The 22,549-nt window shown below is 39.8% G+C and overlaps 1 protein-coding gene across 7 annotated transcripts in view; it reads right to left on the bottom strand.

Annotated features, from left to right (window-relative positions):
* Positions 1 to 21,864, bottom strand: part of st3gal4 (ST3 beta-galactoside alpha-2,3-sialyltransferase 4) — a 36,029-nt gene extending 14,165 nt beyond the window's left edge. Inside the window, exons 1-3 of one of the 7 annotated variants that reach the window (XM_004543935.4) lie at positions 21,582 to 21,864; positions 9,263 to 9,330; positions 3,644 to 3,713 (exon numbers count right to left, since the gene is read on the bottom strand). In XM_004543935.4, coding sequence (XP_004543992.1) covers positions 3,644 to 3,665 — 22 coding nt within the window. In that variant the 5' untranslated portion in view covers positions 3,666 to 3,713; positions 9,263 to 9,330; positions 21,582 to 21,864. Of the gene's footprint in view, positions 1 to 3,643; positions 3,714 to 9,262; positions 9,331 to 9,511; positions 9,918 to 18,066; positions 18,117 to 21,581 lie in introns of those variants that run through there. The other 6 variants (XM_023153555.3, XM_024804841.2, XM_076892352.1 and 3 more) reach the window with 6 other exon arrangements.
* Between the last annotated feature and the right edge of the window lie 685 nt (positions 21,865 to 22,549).

Consider the following 22,549-nt stretch of genomic DNA (forward strand, 5'->3'; position numbering starts at 1 on the left):
GCTAGCTAGCATGACGGAGTTTCTATACAGCTGGGTGGGTGCTATGATGTTACTGATAGTGAACTTTATTTTATTTATAAGGTTAGTTAGTAGAGTTGCCAACTGTCCCGCATTCAGAGAAATTATTACGCATTTCGTGTTGAGCTGAGAAGGGACGCAGTTTGTCCCGGACTTCAGCTAGAATGGAAAAAGACACAAAGGTGGAGTTATTCTGTCTTTACGCTGCACAGCTGCCTCTTCTCTCATTCTCTCTCTCCTGTTGCTACTTTAATCATGAAACTGATCAATGATCAGCTGATTGGCTTTTCTCTCTTGTTTGTTTATCGCCCACTTTGCGCCAGAAAGAGGAAACTGAGGAGCTGTCCGCTCAGCGCAGCGTCAGCACCATGGAAATACACGGATACATCCGTAGACTCGAGACACAATGCGTTTTTGGGACTTTCAGGTGTATGGACCAATGTTTTCTTTTCTGATCAAACCAGAAATCTTTAATGAGCAGCTGGATTTGTCTCGCATTAACTGGCTGAGTTAATACCAGTTAATGCAACATCGAAGCAGCTGGAATCCACAGCTGTGCGTGTTCATGGAGCTTGCATTTTCACCAGCTGGACATCACTACCTGACAAGTTTAACTGTCTTCACAACATTGCAGAGGCCTTATTGACAGTATTTGGCTCCACATATCTGTGTGAGCAGATTTTCTCTCACATGAGTGTTAGAGATGGCACGATACCACTTTTTTATGTCCGCTACCGATATCATAAATTTGTATATCTGCCAATACCGATATGAATCCGATATAGTGTATTTTTTAATCAATAAAACTGTTTTTTAATATCTTGCTGCATTTTTTATAAGTTCATACTCAAGTTTAAATAAACAACAACACTAAAGCTATTCCGTTATACCTGTATGTAAAAAATACACTGCATCCAAAATATTTCATAGTTCAGCAATACTGATAAATCTAATAAACTTAAACCTACACAATCCTTCCTATTCTGGTATTTTAAAGAGCACTTAGCAGAAATATTAAGCAACCTAACTAATAGGGTTGCAAACTCCCAGCAAAAAAAAAAGGAAACCACCCCCCACCCTCCACCTCATGATGCTTAATCAACGTAATCAACTTTAATTTGATGCAGTGTGAAAACAAAAATGCACAGAATTAAATTATTTTTCAAGAATAATTAAATAGATTCAACATCTTTCTTCAACAGAACTGCAGACTGCACAGATGGTATCTTCCCAAAGGAAAAAGTACTATAGCTTACTAGGGTATATTAGACTTAACAGTTACTATATACAGTAATGGACTTCTATACATTTTACATCAGATTAAAACTTTGGGTGTAAGATTCAGATAATTATTTATTAAAAGCTACACATTTTAAATGAGAATAAGAAAGAAAAGTATGTCTTTGTGCCCCATTTTCCCTGTTAATGCCCTATCGGCCCCCCTGGCTAAACTTTGCTAGATCCGCCCCTGCACAGTTACCAGCCGTCAGCTACGTAGAAAAAGATCCTGGTGTAGAAAGTAATATTAAATAAATTCTAACAACAGCTTATCAAGCTTAAACGTGCTGCTGTTGTTCAGCTGCTGGTTTCCTCTTTCTGGCGCGAATGTGTGCCAAAAACAAACAAGAGAGACGGAGTCGCTACAGGAAAGCCGATCAGCTGATCATTAATCAGTTTCACGTTTGAAGTAGCAGCAGGAGAGAGAAGGAGAGAGAGGCAGTCGCTCCATATATTGGTTGTTAAGCTTAACGCAGGAATGCTTTACAAACATTCAGAGATGAACTTACACACTTGCTTAACTTCTCTCTTGGATAACTTCCTCTGAGTTTGGTAGTGAGGCTCCAAATACACACAGCCGCTCTATCATGTGAGCACACTGCTCCGAAGTGCAACGGTTATGGGCCGAGTTACGCCGTGTCGCAAGTTTTGTGAGGTGCTTTTTTGATATTTAATGGATCGGATTACATTTTTTATTTCTCTCCGATATCCGATCCAGTAATTTACATCAGTATCGGACCGATACCGATACGTAATATTGGATCGGTCCATCTCTAATGAGTGTCCTCGGGTAGCTGTCTGAATGCTGGACACTCGGAGACCTGTGTCTCTGAGTGGGAGACCAGAGATCAGATTAATATGTGTATTAACAAACATGCCATATTGGCCCAGTTTATTTTTCTTATCATTGTTGTGAGGAGACCATAAATAGCATTTGTATTTTTTGTTGTACAGTTAATTTGCTGTTATAGAGTTCTTGTTATGGATAAAAAGTGTCTTTTTTTGTTTCAAAATAGCTGATAACTATTCGCTGATAGCTGCCAACATCTGCAAACAAATATAATTCTATAAAGTGGTTCTATATAGTGTGTAACTGTTAATATAGAGCATTATTAAATTTATTGCTAATACAATCATATGGTACACTGACTTCTGAGGAAATTTTAAATGGCACTCGCCATCAAAAAGGTTGCCTACCCCTGCTCCAAAGATTGCTGTGCTTGGACTTTCTTCTCATCAGGTTCAGTGGTAAAGCTACACTGTACAGTAAATAACTGCTAACTGGACTAATAGCGGGAAGTTTGGGGCAATTTAAGGTGTGATTAAATATTTTAAGCTTCATCTATAACAAGGCATTGAACAATAAACCCAAGGACCATTAAAAAGAGAGTTTGGAAGGTAATTTTAACCACTGTCTTTCTGACAGTTAGATAAGGACTCCATTCAATAATAAATTACAGCCAGTAAGTGCTGCACGGTGTTTGAAAACAGATAAATATACTTAGCCTGACTTAGCCTGATGCAAGTTTAAAAGAATACGTTGTAGTGTTATGAGTGGTTTATGTGCAAAAATACATGCAATAAATTATACACGGAATACATGGAAATTGCTACAAAATTCATTTAACGCTAACGTTTTTAAAGTGTAAAGAGAAAAGCCAGCAACAGCCTTTGGTAACATTTTACAGTGGTTCGAAAACGTGTTTCCCCCCGTCTTAAATTCCCTATTTTTTTGCATATTTGTCACACACTTATATGTTTCAGATAATTAAACAAACGGTAATATTAGATAATATAAGATAAGCTGAGTCAAAACAAAATGTAGTTTTTAAGTGGAAAAAGTTATCAAAACCTATCTGGTCTTGTGTGAAAAAGTAATTAACCCTGCCCCCTTGTTAAATCATGAATTAACTGTGATTAAACAGGTTTTTTGTAAAGCTGAGTTCAGTTTCACTAAACACACTCAGGCCTGATTACTGGCAGACCTGTTGAATCATTCAAATAACAAGGCCTGGACTGCTTTAACTAACACGATCTGTATGCTGGCTTAAACAGAATTATGGTTACTGTTTGACAAAGACTCACTGGTAACCAAATTGTTCTGATGATAAGTGATAGTACTGATAAGTTCTACAATATTCAAGAAGTCCAGTTTGACCTCTCAGTATCTCACATTAAACAACAGTGAATTTAGGGCATGTTAAAAATCCCAATCCTCAAATTTGCTGTTCACACAGAGAAAATCATAAAAAAGATCTTAAGACAATAAGTTAAAAAAATGCAATGAAAATACAACAACAGCATCAAAAAAAAAAAAATAACAATCACAGAGAGCAAAAAGGCTTACTTTTAGTTGCCTTCTGGGACATCTTCACATGCTCGCTGAGCCTCTCATGACTTCACAATATGTGGTCACCCTGATAGTAGGTACAGGAATAAGAAAGCTCAAATATTTGCACATATGACACTGCCTTTACTGTAAAAAAACAAAACAAAAAACAACTGAAAATGTGATCTGAAAGTCAAATGACATGAAAACTAAGATGTAGAGCATTTTGCACACATATGTAAATGTGTTCAAAGCATTTAAAAAAAGAAGGATCACAACGCGTTTCACAACTACAAGCAACAGCTAAAAATACTCTAAGTTAAAATTAAAACACACAACAGTGTGCACTAGCTAAAAGCAAACCTATACAAATAAGCCTTGAAGCGCTCTTTAAAACTTTCAATAAAGTCCAGAGATTTCAAATGTATTAGTAGTGCACAAGGTTATTGTAATTAGCTGAAACTAAACTAAAAACTAATCACAAAAAAACCATTTTAATTCACTAAAATAAGTATAAAATTAGACCTTTGAAAGACTCGTTAGAAAATATAAAACTTTAATAACTCTAATAGTGCATTCTGTAGTTCACAAGCTCAAAGCTCATAATCTGTTTTAGTTTTCAGTCTAGAACAAAGTGAACCACCAAGAGGTTTAGGGTGAAAGACCAAAATGACCTGTATGTACTGTATGGATGTAGGAGTTACAAAGGTTTTGATAAAACCAAAGAAGAGGCTGTGAAAAATTACATAACGTCAATCACTTTGATGCAGTTCTCACATCCAGAAGTTGTCTCACTACTCTTAATGCAGTTCTCAAATCAGAAACACTTTTCTCCCCACTCAATTGCATTTCTCATTATTTTTATCTACATATACTTCACAACTAAATATATTTGTAATTATGCTGATGCACTTCTTACTTGAATCTCACAACTCATCAAAACAGCTTGTACTTTTGTCAGTCAGAACTGTAGATACTTTATTTCCTTGCATTTTTTCTCAGTTGCTTTAGTAATGTTTAGATGTAATTTCTTACATCAGAAACATCATTCTCACCACTCTCCAAGCAGTTCTGAAAGTTACACAGTTAAGCATTTTTACAATTTTTTTTATACTTTTATTAAAAGGCATCTGAAGGACTTTCAGACCACGAGAAACAAAATTCTTTGGTTTGATGAAACAAAGATTAAAGTCTTTGGTCTGGATGCCAAGCATCATGTCTAGACAACATGTTCTCATCCCAACTCGTCACATACCCATGCGATAAGATAAATCGTCAGGATGTTACGCATTCAGAGGCATGAGAGCCGTTTGGAATGAATCTATACATGCAAATGTGTTTTACTCTCTGATCATGAATTGCTTTGGAAAACACTATCTGACTGGGTTAAGGTTATGGTTAGGGTTAAGGTTAGGGTAAGGGCTGGAGCGTGTGTTACCGCTGCGAGCAAATTCAAATTCAAATTCAAATTTTATTTGTCACGTACACAGTCATACACAGTACGATATGTAGTGAAATGCTTGGACAACTGCTCGTGACCTAAAGAGAACAAAAAAGGAAAAGGCTATGAATAAGATAGGAAATAAATATGAAAAATTAAAAAGGGTAAATTTAACTAGGAAGGAATAAAATATAAATTAAGGTTAAAAATGAAATAACTGTACAACACAAATTAGAATGAAGGGTAAATTTAACTGGGAGAATAAGATAAAGATAAATATATAAATTAAAGTTGAAAATAAAATAGCTGTACAACAAAATACACAATACACAATATAGAACTATATAAGAATGTATGAAGAAATCTAAATATAAATAAATATATACACAATAACAGCAGCTGTACAAGTATTAACCGGAAATGAAGAATATAGTGACCAGTGTTGTGCAAAAACAAAGTCCAGAAAGTCCAGTGTGTGTGTAAGAACCATATGTGTGGGTCAGTACTGTGTGGTGGTGTGATTGAGAGACCGTATCGCCTGCGGGAAGAAGCTCCTCCTCAGTCTCTCTGTGTTGGTCTTCAGGGAGCGGAATCGCTTTCCTGACCTCAACAGAGAGAACAGTCTGTTGTTGGGATGGCTGAGGTCCTTCACGATCTTCCTGGCCTTGGTCCAGCACCGCCTGCTGTAGATTGAGTGCAGGTCAGGGAGCTCGGAGCGGATGGTGCGCTCAGCTGACCGCACAACCCTCTGTAGAGCTCGTCTGTCCTGCATGGTGCTGTTCCCGAACCAGGTTAAGATGTTTCCCGCCAGGATGCTCTCTATGGTGCACGAGTAAAAGTTCCTGAGCACCTTGGAGGGCAGTTGGAAGTCTCTCAAGCGTCTGAGGTGGTAGAGACGCTGTCGGGCCTTTTTCACCACGGTGTTGATGTGACAGGACCATGACAGGTCCTGCGTGATGTGAACTCCGAGGTATTTGAAGCTGTCCACTCTCTCCACTGGGCACTCGTTGATGACGGGGGTCTGGTAGTTCCTCTCCTGCTTAGTGCTGAAGTCCACTATCAGCTCCTTTGTCTTACTGACGTTTAGAAGGAGGTTGTTCCTCTGGCACCAGTTCTCCAGATTCCTAATCTCCTTCAGGTAGGCCGTCTCGTTGTTATCAGAGATCAGGCCCACCACGACGGTGTCGTCAGCAAACTTGATGATGGTGGTGGAGCTGGTAGTGGCCACACAGTCATATGTGTACAAAGAGTACAGCAGGGGGCTCAGAACACACCCCTGGGGGGCTCCAGTGCTGAGAGTGGTGGAGGCTGAGACGTGTCCGCCCATCCTTACTGCCTGTGGTCTGCCAGTTAGGAAGTTGGAGATCCACTGACACATAGATGAGCTGAGTCCCAGATGCTCCAGCTTGGTGGTGAGTGTGGAGGGAATTATGGTGTTAAATGCAGAGCTGTAGTCTATGAAGAGCATTTTAACATAATTCCCCCTTCTAGTGTCCAAGTGAGTGAGTGATGTGTGGAGGAGATGAGAGATGGCATCGTCTGTGGAACGATTTGGACGGTAAGCGAACTGTAGTGGGTCCAGTGTGTCTGGTAGTGAAGAAATGATGAAGTCTCTGACCAGGCGTTCAAAGCACTTCATCACTAGCAGCATTCTATTGGATTCAACTGAGAATCTGGAGCGTATCATAAGGACGCCAAAGGGTACCTTTCGCATTGCTATGAGATGCCTCGGGACATGACAAATTGCCGGTATGTCACACGCTAGGAAAGAGAATGCTCGGGTCTGGGGAAAACCAGGCACCGTTCATCACTGCGGAAATGCCATCCCTACAGTAAAGCATAGCATCATGCTCTGGGGATGTTTTGCAGCACCAGGAACTAGGACAATAGTGGGGGTAAATGGAAAAATGAATGCAACAATGTACAGAGACATCCTTGATGATAACCTGCTCTACAGTGCTCTGGATCTCAGAGTGTGATAAAGGTTCATTTTGCAATAGGACAATGACTTGAAGCACACAACCAAGATAAGAAAGTATACAAAACTAGTAAAAACTATAATTGGACCATGTCGGATTCATAATAAACTGGTCACTGAACGAAAGGATATAGTGTCATTTTTAGCACTTTGTGCTTGGTTCAGTAATGCACATCTTATCTATTATCTGATTTGTGACAGAAGCCAGAGTCCTTCAGAAACAGTTTAGCATGCCTGCCCATGCTTCAGAATCAGCGGAAGGAGTGCAAAGCAGAACGTCTATTTTAGGATACACATGAGTGCACATGCATTTGCTACATTAACAGTAATATAATACTGGTACAAATTTCTTAACACTACCACAGGGTTGCTCTGCAGATTGTACTTCTGGAATAGACTGTAGGCCAGTCAGGGCACCTACAGTAAAAAAAATGGTTATCTCCCAACATGAAATTTAATATAATGCTGCTGCCAACTGAATCAGGGACGAGTTATATATGGGTAACGCCGTGTGTGTGTGTGTGTGTGTGTGTGTGTGTGTGTGTGTGTGTGTGTGTGTGTGTGTGTGTGTGTGTGTGTGGATATGAAGCCAGCTTCCTATCCAGCTCCAGATCCTGTGTTATTGTTCAGGAAAACACAAAAGAACTGAAGAATGTGGACAGGCGCACGCTTGTAACGCAACTGTATTTTCTTTGATAAAACACAGTTATTTTGTTTTTTCCTCTCCACCTCACTGTGGTCTCCTGCTGTCCACAGAATTACAGGATGAACATGTTCTACGCTTGTACTCATTGTTGTGCTGGACTGTTGTGGAGCCATTTGTTTGCTTCAGATGTTTCACTTAAATAAACTCAGTTACTCTCTGAACAAATTGATTTGTTAGTTCAGACATGAACTAAAAGCTGCTTCCCCGTTTCCTTTGCTAACCCTGCAACTATTTCAACAGTTTGTTTGGCAGTCGAGCCATAGTTAAAAGACTTAGAGTTAAAATTGAACAGATCTTGCAGACATTACAATGATGTCAGATCGAAGTACTTCCTAAACACTGCCCGGATGTCACTGTTAGACTTTCTAGCAATACAAAGTTCAAGAATTGTTTTAGCATAAAAGGAGACAAACTAAAGCTTTCAACTCACAACCTCACACTTTTGGGCTCTGCACTATCCTACTAAGCTGATTAACCTGATGTTTATGTGATGCCATTCCTGAGTTTTTGCTGTTGACATCGCAGACAGAGAGGAGATAACTGTAACTGTAAGAGCCCTATGTGTTACGTTCACTGTGGACTTTCTGACAGAGCGCTCCACAGGGCCGTGTGTTAACACCTCTGCTTTTCACTCTGCTGACTCATGACTGTGCTAAGTCACACAACCTCAACCACATCATGAAGTACGCTGATGACACAACTGTGCAGGACATGATAAGCAGCAATGATGAGTCAGCATACATCCCACCCTCGCTCATCATCAACGGCTCTGCTGTGGAGATGGTTTGGACCACCAACTTCCTTGCACATAACTGAAGAACTCCTTATCAAAGATATCTCAGCAGAGAGTGAACTTTGTGATACAGCTGAAGGAAGGAAGCTTCCCTTCTCCCAACCTCACCACATCCTACACAAGCACCATCAAGAGCATTCAGGCCAGCTACATCACTATCTGACACGGCAACTGCAACGTATCTTGCCGCAAGCAACTGCTGTGGGTAGTGAGCATTACTGGAGCCTCACCCGCCACTACAAGAGGATGGAATACATATTGTGATTTACTGTTATGTTCTGGCTAATGGTATGTTCTGGTGCTCAAAACAGAGACGTACAGCTTTTGTGCAATCTTAAAAAATCCACAAAACTCTCTTAAAAACTCCTACAAACAGCTAGAATCATGCTACTTTTGTGCTCACCGCAAATGAAACATTTTTATTGATAATTTCTTGAGATCAAATTGTCCAGATCAGCTAAATTGCCACTTAAGTGACATTTTCAGTGATACAGTGACATTTTTCACACTTCTACATTCAAAAATGGAAATACTGCTGTACGGAACATTAACAGAAATTTGGTTGGGTATGCAAGACCGTTTTAAGACTTTTTAATGCACCATAATTACACATTCTCCTAACAAACGTCTTTATTAACACTTGCACACTGATCACTAAATGAAACAAAGCTCCTCAGGAACCAACCAGTGGTTTAAAACAAACAAACAGGACATCTTACCTTTTTCTTCTTTCATTTCAAAAGGCTGGGTCCTCAGTTGTTCCTATGTAATCAGTCTGGGATTTTCCCTGCAGTAAAATGAAACTGCGATCAGTCATATAAAGGCAAACAGAGAAAGCCTGCACAGTAAACATATTAACTTTGATATCCTTTTCTCCTCGTCTCCAAACTAACTAAAGAACCATGTCAAAATTCCAGCTATGAAGAGAAAGTAAGCAAACTAAATAAGAAACATGGATAGCAAATTACTGTATTGCTGTGGGATGAATGAACTATAGATGCACAATAGCTGTCTGCGTGAGATACAGTCTAGAGGAAGGGTGGAGCGATGGCAGAGTGGAGAAATAGGCTGACTGGTACTGAAATAAAACTTCCACAGGATGTTAAGGGCAAACAGAGCAGAGCCAGATGAAGGTTTAGTCCTATCAGAAATGCCCTTCACCACAGATGCTCCTTAAAGTATCACTGTAAGTCTAATCATGGATCAGGAAAGAAATCCAGACAGACCACTTAAGAGGCCAGTCACAGACTGCAGTGATTATAGATGAGTCAGGCAGCTACCACGGAAAAGCACAGGGGAAGTAATTCCAGCAACAGTACTCCATGGGAAATTTGTTGTCAGTGATGTGTTGGTTTAAACTGTTTCCACCAAAATTCTCAAGGAAAGTCAGGGCTGGCAAAGCAATACTTATCATTAATACTCAAGCTAATGTGATCACTGGTTAAGATAACTGCAACATATGTGCTCTGTATTTAAGGTTAGTTAAGGTATTCAAGGGGTTGGGAAGCTCATCTTGTAACCAGAAGGTTGCCGGTTTGATCCCCGGGTCTGTCTGTCCTGGTCGTTGTGTCCTTGGGCAAGACACTTCACCCTACCGCCTACTGGTGTTGGCCTGAGGGGCCGATGGTGCGATATGGCAGCCTTGCTTCTGTCAGTCTGCCCCAGGGCAGCTGTGGCTACAGCTGTGGTTTGCCTCCACCAGTGTGTGAATGTGAGAGTGAATGAATAGTGGAACTGTAAAGCGCTTTGAGTGTCTAGAAAAGCGCTATATAAATGCAATCCATTATTATTTTTATATTACTGTGTTACAGGCCTCGTGAGTAAGAATATGATCAATGGTAATTTCACTCACTCGTGTTTGCCCTGTTCATTCATTTTGAACCAGTGTGAGAACATGTCTTCGTACAGACATCACCATGATATCCTTGTACCCCGGGCAGATTCAATTGGGTTTGTCATTTTCATACTTTAGCAAACAGATCACAATAACTACAGTAAACTTACATAATGTAACTGGATCTGACAATTAAAATAAATATTGTAATTTTACCATCATGTCGTGTCAAACTGTTAGGCAAAAAACAGAGAGCAACAGTTTTTAATGCAATAGTTGGAATCCACAAAAGTCAACAAGTATTTTAAAACACCCTGAGGAAAGACTCCTACAAACAGCTAGAAGCACGCTATCTGTATACCTCTGGCAGCAATAAGCATACTTAAGGGTCTTTTATGCTCACTGTAGAGTAAGCATTTTGAGTGATAGATGATAAAATATCAAATTGTCTGGATTGGCTAAGTTGCCACATCAGTGACATTATCATAATTTCAGAATGTACAGTAGATCAGTGATTCCTGAGATTAGGGACAAAACAGGCTTTAATTTTCTAAAATATATTTTTTGATTTTTCAAAAATATATTTAAATATAATTGTTGTACAAAGTTTGGCTGTCTCACCAAGTTTTGGTCCAATCTCCCAGGTGTAACATTTTTTAATAATTTATGGTTTTTGCTGGAGAAGTACAGGGCTTTTGTGCCTTTCCTTTATGAAAAACTCTTCCTTCAACTCAGGGTGGCTGTTAATTTTTTTTCTCCTTTTTTGATACTCCCTGCTCCTCCTCTTTCATTCCATTACTGACAGGTTCCCCTTAGCCATTCTAGCCTGAAATGTACCATTTTGTAATTACTATAATTTTTCTGAACCATATGCATTTATACAGATTAAGGATCAATATTCACAACACAATTATGTATTAAGCAATAGAAATGCTATCCGGTCTTTAAGTCTGATGTCATTAGCCGTTTCCAGGTCCAAACTCCGCTGCATATCCCAACGTCAAAGGAACTCAGCAGCATCACTGCGAGTTACAAACTATCTAAATTCTTTCATCTTTAATAAAACGATCAGTGTGGCTGAGTTAGAAGTTAGCTAGCTGGTTTCCACCTACATTCCAACATAAATGAAGACAGAAAACTAAACAGCAGTGACTTTTGTCAGGTTACTGAAGTTGGACTAGCTGGTATATAATGATGTGCTAGTTGATCGCTAGCGACACAGCTATGTTAGCGTAACATAAACCAGGGTAGGGCTGGGCCATATTATACCGTTCACGGTAATACCGGTATAATGTTAGGCAACGATAGGAAAATGAAATATCGCGATAGAATATGAGTAAAACGCGCATGCGCAGTGCCTTTGTTTTCATACGCACATGGCCGATTGTTGAGTGAAACAGATGAACCAGAATTGGTTTGTAAAAATGGTGCAACTTCAGTGATGTGGAACTGGTTTGGTGTTTGTCCGTCAGATACACGACAAAGCACATGTTTTTGCAGAACATGCAAGCGGCTATCGTTATTGTCGTATTTGTCGGACTAAGATGCTCTTAAGTCTTGGAGTAATCTGGGTCCTAAACTCCGTATACTTCAGGTCAAACGAACACTGCAGCATCACTGAGTGTTCAAAACTGTCTAAATTCTTTCATCTTTAATAAAACGATCAGCATTGCTGCTTTACCAGGTGTAACTATGAAGTTTAACTTCCAGGCATCCATGAAAACAAAATTTATTACATTTAACGAAGTTAGAAGTTAGCAGGAAGCTAGCGGAAGTTAGCTCGCTAGTTTCGCTAGTTACCTAAGCATGATATAGCATGTTCTGACAGAGATTTCTGAAAAAATTCAAACGTACAGCTCTGCTATCACTTCCAACATAAATGAAGACAGGAAACTAAACAGCAGTGACGTTTGTAGGGTTACTGAAGTTGGGCTAGCTGGTATATAATGATGTGCTACGTGATCGCTGGCGACACAGCTATGTTAGCATAACATAAACAGTGAAGCTGGAGGACGAACACTAACACTTTTCCACTTATAAAAGTTAACGCGAAGGTTCCTCATGGTTAGAGACAAATGCAATCGCATGGCAGGATGCTGTAAACGGACCAAACTTCAGTCAGGAGAACAACTAAGATAATCCATCCACAATACAAGGTTAGTCATTAATATACTGCAACAACATGGGAATAGAGCAGCTGCCAGAGAATTCAACATTAATGAATCAATGGTACAGAAGTGGAGGAAGCAAGAAGAATGAGTTTAATAAAGTTTGATTTATCTGACTGCTTTGTTTCGCTTAATGTGCGTTATAATCCCGTGCACCAAAAAATACGTACTGCACACTGCAGTTTAATGTTGCAAAGCACCTCTTTTTAACTTCAGTGGATATTATACATAGTTATGCTCAGGATATGTCAGCCCATTTCTACTGGAAATGCCTTTTGGTTAAACTTTCAGCAAGGAATTTGCATTTGCATTGTTACATTTTTATAAAGCTTTAATGTACATAAAAACCAGCTTCTTGTTTAAGTGAAAATAAATGGAAGGTTGTCTTTTTGCGCTAGTAATGTTGTGGAGTTGTATTTTGTCTCGCATCAATTATATCGTCAGTTATATCGTTATCGCAAATTTTCAAATATATATCGTGATAAATATTTTTGGCCATATCGCCCTGCTCTAAACCAGGGGCCTCAAACTCGCGGCCCGCAGACCATTTGTGGCCCACATCACCTCTATTTGCGGCCGCATATTGATGTGAAGAAATATTTTTTTTAAATTGTTATACGAAAAATGATTTAAACGACAGCATAGTGTTACAGGCATGGCCCTTTAAGACTGTAGCCTCATGGGCGGTGTAGTCCTTGCTGCAGGGAAAACGTGTGGGACCGCCCCTCCCGCTGTGTGTGTGTGAGCGTGAGGGAGGGAGAAAAACAAAAGTCGACATCATCACTTAAAGACCAGCTCTCGGGGCAGAGATAGCTCAGTAGACGCCACATAATCGGAAGGTTGGGCGTTCAAATCCAAAGAACAGCGGTTATCCTGGATTTGTAGCTGCCTACTGCATCACTGAGTGAGTGGGTTAAATGCAGAGGACTAAGCATTTTCCTACAGGATTAATAATGTATACATAAACAATGAGATTCAAGATAAGGCAAATTCGATAATATTCGACACACCTGTAAAGCAGAAATATCAGTAAAATACACAGGAAGTAATATGACTGAAATATTAATAAAAATAACTTAATTTAATTGATGAATAGCACACTTTTGTGGCATTTGTCAACACCATTAGAAAAAGGGTCAACACAGTCAGACAAAAATCCTGATGGTGTTGACGTCCGATGGTGCTGACAAAATACCCTACTTTCTCTCATAACACATCTTTTTCTGACAGAAGCCATCTTGTTTTTCATCAGTTGCTTATGACCTCTACAATCCACCTAAATGAAGCTTTTTTTACAAAAAAATAAAATAAAATCTTGCATTTCATCGACTTTGGTGTTGACGCATTGTTGTTACAGAAAGGTATGCCATAAATGAAATAAAAATTTAAAAAACTTATCACAGCAGTGACCTCATGGCATGTGTATCAAACAGGAAGTGGTAAAGGGGTCCTCAGAGTGTAAGCTACCCACAATAATTCCTGATTTTTTTGTACTTTTAAAAAAATCTGATGGTGTTGACAAAAACTCTGGACACAATTTTAATCACTTAAAAAATATGTAAAAACAAATTTTCAATTGCATATTTTGATATTATATAAGTTATTGACTTAAATACTTCGTGACGAGAGCCATGATGTTTAATTTTACATAACTTTTAGTTTTTTTTCTGTATTTTAATATTATCACACCTGCTTCTGGACAATGGATTTTTAAGGTACTGGTAATGTATTGTACCATTAAAAATAAATATATATGTATGATAAAATGCAAAATCATACTTTTGTTTTATACTCATTGCCTTGGTTTGTCTTTTAGTCAGTTGAGTTAACACTTATATGCATATTTTTTACCCCAAAATTGGGTTTTATCTGGCGGACATGTTTTGTCCCTCAAGAATCACTGAGATCTTTGTTGCCCTTTCCTGTGGTGGCTCTGTTTTCATGGTTACCATTGTTGCCTCAAATTTTTATCATCTCCCCTGTGCTTGTAAAAATTATTATGTGAGAGTCAGCTCTTATAGCCTTGTAAACATAGCCTCTCTAGCCTCTCCATACACTCCCTTGATTTTATGTTTACAGCAGCTTGAGCAAAGTCTTTAAAAAATATATGAGATTCAGTGAATATTAGTAACAGACTAGAGAATATATGCAGGAAAGAAAATAAAACATTTCTTCATCTTCCTCCTCTTTGCCACCCCTCCAGCTGGTGACGCCCTAGGTTGGCACATTGTTAGGCAAACCCAAAATTAAAGAGTTGCAAGCTTCCATTTTAAAGTTTCAATTTCAGTAGCTTGGCTGCTAGACCTAATCATATGCATAAATTACAAGACAGTAAATTGTAACTATATATTATGCGAAATGGACAATTTAACAGTAATTCTTGAATACCAGGCCTCCCTGACGCAATATTTATGGTAATTATGGGACCAACACGGTCAGCGGGAAGATAAAAAATTGTCCAAAATGGCCTTTTTCCTCTAAAATCCTTTTCAAATAACAGGTTGTTTCCCTCAACCTCTAATAATACCGTAATGGATTGCATTTATATAGCGCTTTTCAGGACCCCTCAAAGTGCTTTATAATACCACTATTCATTCACTCTCACATTCATACACTGGTGAAGGCAAGCTACAGTTGTAGCCACAGCTGCCCTGAGGCAGACTGACAGAGGCGAGGCTGCCATATCGCGCCATCGGCCCCTCTGGCCATCACCAGTAGGCGGTAGATGGAGTGTCTTGCCCAAGGACACAACGACCGAGACTGTCCGAGCCAGGGCTCGAACCGGCAACCTTCCGATTACAAGACGAACACCCAAGGAACAGTGCTGATTTTCTAACACTGGAATATTTCTAACATTTTGAGTTATTTTCCAGCGTTAGAAAATCAGCACTGCTCAGTGTTAGCCATTGTTAATCTTCAAAACTGACTAGGTTACTTTTAAACATATAACACTGTCAAAAGTGTTAATTTAACACTCAACAGTGTTGTATTTAACACTCAGAGGTGTGGACCCATATAGACACTCTCCAGTAGAGCTGGGCGATATATCGAGTTTTTAAAACATATCGATATATTTTTATACGAGATATAAGATGTGACAATATCCTTTATATCGATATAGTCTATGTTACGTTATAATTATAGTTGTGGAGCCGCAAGTTTGCCTCTCTTTCGTCCACTTTTGTCTCTACGCAACGTTACTCCGCCTCGCCTTCACTGAAGACAACTCCCCCTCCTCCCCCATCGCTTCACATGCAGGCAGCGACAAGACGGACACGGCAAATCTCCGTTAACGAGTTACTGCGCATCGCCCCATGCGTGGGGCTGGACGGCGTCAACGTGCTAACGAGCTAAACATGCTAACGAGCTAACAGCGCTAACCCTAAAATCCTTTCATTCTCTCAAAAGTTGATAGCGCGCCTTATGTATGAATTCTGGTTGTGCTTGATGGCCGCGAACTGATTTTATGTGGTACACGGCGCTCAGCAATCTGTCAAAAATGTTTGAGTACGACTTTGGTAAGCTACGGAGCTGCACCGCTTGATAGATTGTCGGCGCATTACGGCTACCGAGGAGCTTCGCGGAGTGATATGTACTGTGCATCAACGTAATATTACCGTATTGTGTGTGTATAAGGACCATAAATGGCACCTGTAAGAGACGTGGTTATGAAGCGGATTTCAAACTCCAGGCTATCAGTCACACAGTAAAACTTGGGAACAGAGCAGCTGTGAAATCTGTCTGTCTTTGTTATTACGCTCAGCGTCTTTTAGTTTACATTTTGACTGCACAATTGTGAGCTCTTTGTTTAGCACAAAACAACCTTGTTTTCTTTTATTTATGGAGCATTATTATTTAATGAATGCTCATAATTTAATTTTGAGTAATTTTTCATGTACATCTGTGCTGTATGTTAATAAAAGTGCCTGTGTGACATCTGGGACACAGCTTTGACTAAGAACTCTCTTTTTGTTCTTACTTTATGGCTTAAAAAAAAAATCGAGATATATATCTTATATCGCCATCCAGCTAAAAAATATCGAGATATGAATTTTGGGTCATATCGCCCAGCCCTACTCTCCAGTGTTAATTTAACACTGGAGATTTTGCTGTGTACATCTTTTTTTCTAGTTGTTTCAAGTGGCAACATGTTTCAAAAGACCTAAAGTATTCAGTTTCAATCTGTTGCTATAACAGCAATGGCATAAAGGAATATTGGAAGTAAATACTTGGGTGTTTTCCCATGTTTGTCAGTGTGTTGTACTCTTGGAACATGAGGAAGTACCTCCATAACAGGAACTTCTTCAAGGCTGCATGATGGCTCACATCGAGGAAATCAAATCTTAATTATACAAAATACAAATTTGCAGTACTTAACGATGCCACAAGACAGTCTTCTTAACTTCCTCACACAGAAAAAAAAAACAATTATGGGTTATGACACGAAAAAACTGACACATTGCTCAAAATTAGAGTAATCGATATGCTGTAAACACCATGTATGTGTGTGCGTGTGTTTGTGTGTGTACTTTTGGAAATGAATTAGGTTTTTATTGTTTTATTAAAAGATCCAATTTGTTTAAGTTTTATTTCTGGCAGCAGCTGTCCATTTCCAGCCTCATTGACCATCCAATCTCTCATTCACTACACAGTTTGACATCTGCAGGCAATTATCTACACATATTATCTCCACCGTGTGAAGAACAGACATGAAGGCATCTGCACGCTGCACCCTTCTGCACGTATACAAAAAAAAAAAGGATTTCCATGGTGACATGGCTACTAAGTGTCGTACACAAACAACAAAATTAATTCCATCAAGAAGGTAAAGAGATACCAGATCAGACAAAAGGAAGCAGCTGCGTAAAAGTAGGCCTTCATTTAGACTTGCATAAGAATGACTTACAAAATTTCATAAGCTCGGAGCTCTAAATTCATGTCTGATTTGTTTACGTTTTTCGTGTGTTGACCCTGGGATAGTGTACAGTGTTTGGAAGGGCAACGTGGGAGACTTAATCTGAGTGTTGAGGAGTAAATGGAAAATATTCGATCTGAAAGCGAACCAAGATATGCTGTAATTAATGAGGTATTTAATCTGATGTTTCTCCTACAACCACTGGAATAAAGAAGCAACATTAAAAAAAAAACCCCAAAGTAAAACAAGTGTTCTGCGAACGTCCTTCTCTATCGTCTCTGGTACGGCTTTTTTAACAGAGACATATCTAACGCGCAATTGACCAAAGTACACAAGAGTCCTGTGGGCACTGCTTACACAGGCTTTTCCCAGTTCCATCCCAGCTTCATTTTGTTCCGTTGTGAATAAAAAATAAAATAAAATCTGTGAAAAGCTCCTCAAGCTTTCCAGTGTGCTTGCAGGGTCAGGGAATGATTAGGTTTGCCTGACATCAATGTTTTGGGGACAGATGTGTGTTTATAATATTTTTTGAGCCCAGCTTTGAGCCCAGCTAATTGATTCAAGCAGAAATGAGTCAGTACTGCAGAGACCATATTTAATGATTACCTTCAAGTTGCCACACACTTCATATCATTAATCTCGATTATATATGATATCTGTAGAAGAAGAAAAAACTAAAGTCACTGCCATGAAGGAGACTAAACACAGAAAAAGGACACTGCACTTTGAGTTTGCATATAATAAAATATGCTTTGTAAATACATTTTCCATTCCCATCTAATCCTACATACTCTTTCAGATGGTTGACATTGGAGACTCCACAGCCATCCTGATCTAAAATTCAGCCATGCCTAAACTACCAAGGAAACAGAACAGGGAAAAAATGAAAAAGGGAAGTGTAACAGGAATGGATTAGTAATCCATTTAAAGCTACTCTCGCCTGTTCTCTTAGTCACAGAAGTTGCAAAGGTGTGTAGCTCAACATGACGCAAGCTCCAAGGGAATTTAGTTCGTAAAATCCCATATAAGTGTATAATAAACCTTATCAATGACCTTTGAATGCAGTCAAATATTAGAGTCCAAGGTTATTATGGCAAATATTAAGGAGTATGAATGCAGGTACATCTTCAAAAGCGTCTTTCAATCATTCATTCATTCATCATTGCAACTTTTACAGCATGACATTTACTGCCCTGGACAACAGCAAGTGGGAACAAGGATGTCGTCAAAAGAGAGGTGTGCAACTCTAATGCAGACTGATATTCTGATGTTAAGATTTCAGGAGAATTTGTACTCTACTTGAGTCATCATGAGCGGCTCTTTTAAACGGGGAAGCTCAAGACTTACAGTGGGGCAAAAAAGTATTTAGTCAGCCACCGATTGTGCAAGTTCCCCCACCTAAAATGATGACAGAGGTCAGTAATTTGCACCAGAGGTACACTTCAACTGTGAGAGACAGAATGTGAAAAAAAAATCCATGAATTCACATGGTAGGATTTGTAAAGAATTTATTCGTAAATCAGGGTGGAAAATAAGTATTTGGTCAATAACAAAAATACAACTCAATACTTTGTAACATAACCTTTGTTGGCAATAACAGAGGTCAAACGTTTACTATAGGTCTTTACCAGGTTTGCACACACAGTAGCTGGTATTTTGGCCCATTCCTCCATGCAGATCTTCTCGAGAGCAGTGATGTTTTGGGGCTGTCGCCGAGTAACACGGACTTTCAACTCCCGCCACAGATTTTCTATGGGGTTGAGGTCTGGAGACTGGCTAGGCCACTCCAGGACTTTCAAATGCTTCTTACGGAGCCACTCCTTTGTTGCCCGGGCGGTGTGTTTTGGATCATTGTCATGTTGGAAGACCCAGCCTCGTTTCATCTTCAAAGTTCTCACTGATGGAAGGAGGTTTTGGCTCAAAATCTCACGATACATGGCCCCATTCATTCTGTCCTTAACACGGATCAGTCGTCCTGTCCCCTTGGCAGAAAAACAGCCCCATAGCATGATGTTTCCACCCCCATGCTTCACAGTAGGTATGGTGTTCTTGGGATGCAACTCAGTATTCTTCTTCCTCCAAACACGACGAGTTGAGTTTATACCAAAAAGTTCTACTTTGGTTTCATCTGACCACATGACATTCTCCCAATCCTCTGCTGTATCATCCATGTGCTCTCTGGCAAACTTCAGACGGGCCTGGACATGCACTGGCTTCAGCAGCGGAACACGTCTGGCACTGCGGGATTTGATTCCCTGCCGTTGTAGTGTGTTACTGATGGTGACCTTTGTTACTTTGGTCCCAGCTCTCTGCAGGTCATTCACCAGGTCCCCCCGTGTGGTTCTGGGATCTTTGCTCACCGTTCTCATGATCATTTTGACCCCACGGGATGAGATCTTGCGTGGAGCCCCAGATCGAGGGAGATTATCAGTGGTCTTGTATGTCTTCCATTTTCTGATGATTGCTCCCACAGTTGATTTTTTCACACCAAGCTGCTTGCCTATTGTAGATTCACTCTTCCCAGTCTGGTGCAGGTCTACAATACTTTTCCTGGTGTCCTTCGAAAGCTCTTTGGTCTTGGCCATGGCAGAGTTTGGAGTCTGACTGTTTGAGGCTGTGGACAGGTGTCTTTTATACAGATGATGAGTTCAAACAGGTGCCATTCATACAGGTAACGAGTGGGGGACAGAAAAGCTTCTTACAGAAGACGTTACAGGTCTGTGAGAGCCAGAGATTTTCCTTGTTTGAGGTGACCAAATACTTATTTTCCACCCTGATTTACGAATAAATTCTTTACAAATCCTACCATGTGAATTCATGGATTTTTTTTTCACATTCTGTCTCTCACAGTTGAAGTGTACCTCTGGTGCAAATTACTGACCTCTGTCATCATTTTAAGTGGGGGAACTTGCACAATCGGTGGCTGACTAAATACTTTTTTGCCCCACTGTATTTGTTTAGGCCTGCTCTCAACCAGCGGATATTACCGTTGTCTTTTTGTATTTGTATATTTATTTGTTGCATGCTGTTTGAAAAGTGTTATAAGAATCTATTTTACGTTCTTACTTACTTACATCTTCCAGTTCAACACAGTCGTGCTAATTGCTCTTATATTAATGCCGATTCTTAACAAACAACAACAACAACCTTTATTTATAGAGCACATTAAAAGCCTAGGCATACCAAAGTGCTTTACAAAAAAACAATAAAATAATACAGTTAAGAGCATTAATATCAAATATAATAAGAACAGCAGACAATGTTCACAGTAGAAAGCCACTAATAAAATGGACTGCAGCACATAGATTATAGCAGACCCAGTGCCGCATGATAGAGAACACCAAGAATAAAGGAATAGTAAAAAGTTAATGCAATAGGTCGCAATATTTTCCAGTGTGTTCTTCTTTTTTGCTACTGATCCAAAATCCACAAGCGGCCTCTTCACATCAGCAACCCAAAAAATAGGTCAATAGGACTTTGATCACGCTGATCATCACAAAAGTCTGTTTGTTGTCCCAGTCAATGACTAAGTGACCAGAGTGATCACCACAAAGGACAAAACAGGCATTCGCATCTAAAAAAAAGATTACGTGTCATCAATGAGTGAAACAGACAAGAACAAAAAAACACACACTACGACTTTGCTTTGAAAGTTTGCATGGCTGTAATATTACTGTGGAGCTACACGTCTAAAACAAGCTCAAACAGGGAGGCAGATAATCAGGAGACGTCGATCTCCACGATCTGAATTTATCAGCTCCGACCAAAAGTATATCTGTCGCTGCCTGCTTTTGTTTTTTCCACCAAGAATCCGGGCTCTTGATATACTTGCCAAACTTAAATTCCATTTCAAGTTAGATTCAATGTCACTGATTGCAGGGAATATATGTGAGACATGTCATTCTCGTGCACTCAAGGGTTTCCTGTCTACATCTAGCGTGCTGCCAGCACTAAAAGGACAGCATCACACAGAGATGACTTGTGCCAGCCAAATTAAATCTTGTGATCCATAATAACTCGGCTCCAATAGGTCTGGGGTATTTTTAAGACTAACAAAATTCACACAAATACACACACATAGCTCGCTTGCCCAAAAGGGGGGCCTAAACGGCCTCACTTACCAGCAGCGCTGTCGGACAGATGACGTTAAATCGGCGGGGAGCGACTCTGTTCAGAACTGCAACCAAGTTCACGTTGCTTTTGGTGCCATTCCGTGCATTTGAAACCAACAAACCCTGTCAGCCCACCGCTAAGGCACGCCGACAGAAGCAATGAGGGCGTTAACGCTCATGTGACGATGTAACGCTCCACCGGACGCGCAATACCACAGAGTTTATCTCTTCTGCCTGCTATGAAGTCGCTCTGACATAGCGGTTAACATAGCGCTTTTAACAGCGGACACCCCTTCTTCCCCCCCTCCCCCCCACACACACACTGTGCAGCAACGCATGCGCAATGTGGGGTATGCGCACTGGCCGCTAGAGAGGTTTCACTGACTGCGAAAACCGGGCAAGTTAAAACTTGTGTACGGGCGTAGCAGCAAGCAGGACTTCTCAAAGTGCCCCGTTCAAAATCTACAGCTCATCACGATCATTTGACCTATGCCTCATAAATCCGGCTCAAACTGGACTATATTGCAGACGGAGCAACATCTGGAAAGGCTTTGCAGCTGGCTGAGATTAAAAAAAACAAAAAGAAAACTCTAAATGCAGCTGACACATGAAGTGAATTCTGAGCTGTTTTTTTTTTCTTTTCTTGAAATATTGAAAATGTAAAAAAACGTAAATTACAAAGGATAGCTGCTTTCGGTAGAGTTAAATTCTTCACAAATATTCAACTCATTTGTCTTCGGAGATATTTCACTTTTATTGATAGGGCTAATTCACAACAACAGCTGCCACAAGGCACTTTATGCTGTCAAGACCCTACAATAAGCAAGCGTTTGGCGACAGTGGGGAAGAAGAGCTCCCTCTTAGGACAAACCTCCCACAGCAGGCTCAGGGAGGATCAATATTTAATTATGTATAATGATTAATTGCATTATTGATGTATACGCACACAGAAGGTTTAAGGAAATGGCTGAAAAAGG

Source organism: Maylandia zebra, linkage group LG14 (assembly GCF_041146795.1).
Source record: "Maylandia zebra isolate NMK-2024a linkage group LG14, Mzebra_GT3a, whole genome shotgun sequence".
Lineage (NCBI taxonomy): Eukaryota > Metazoa > Chordata > Actinopteri > Cichliformes > Cichlidae > Maylandia > Maylandia zebra.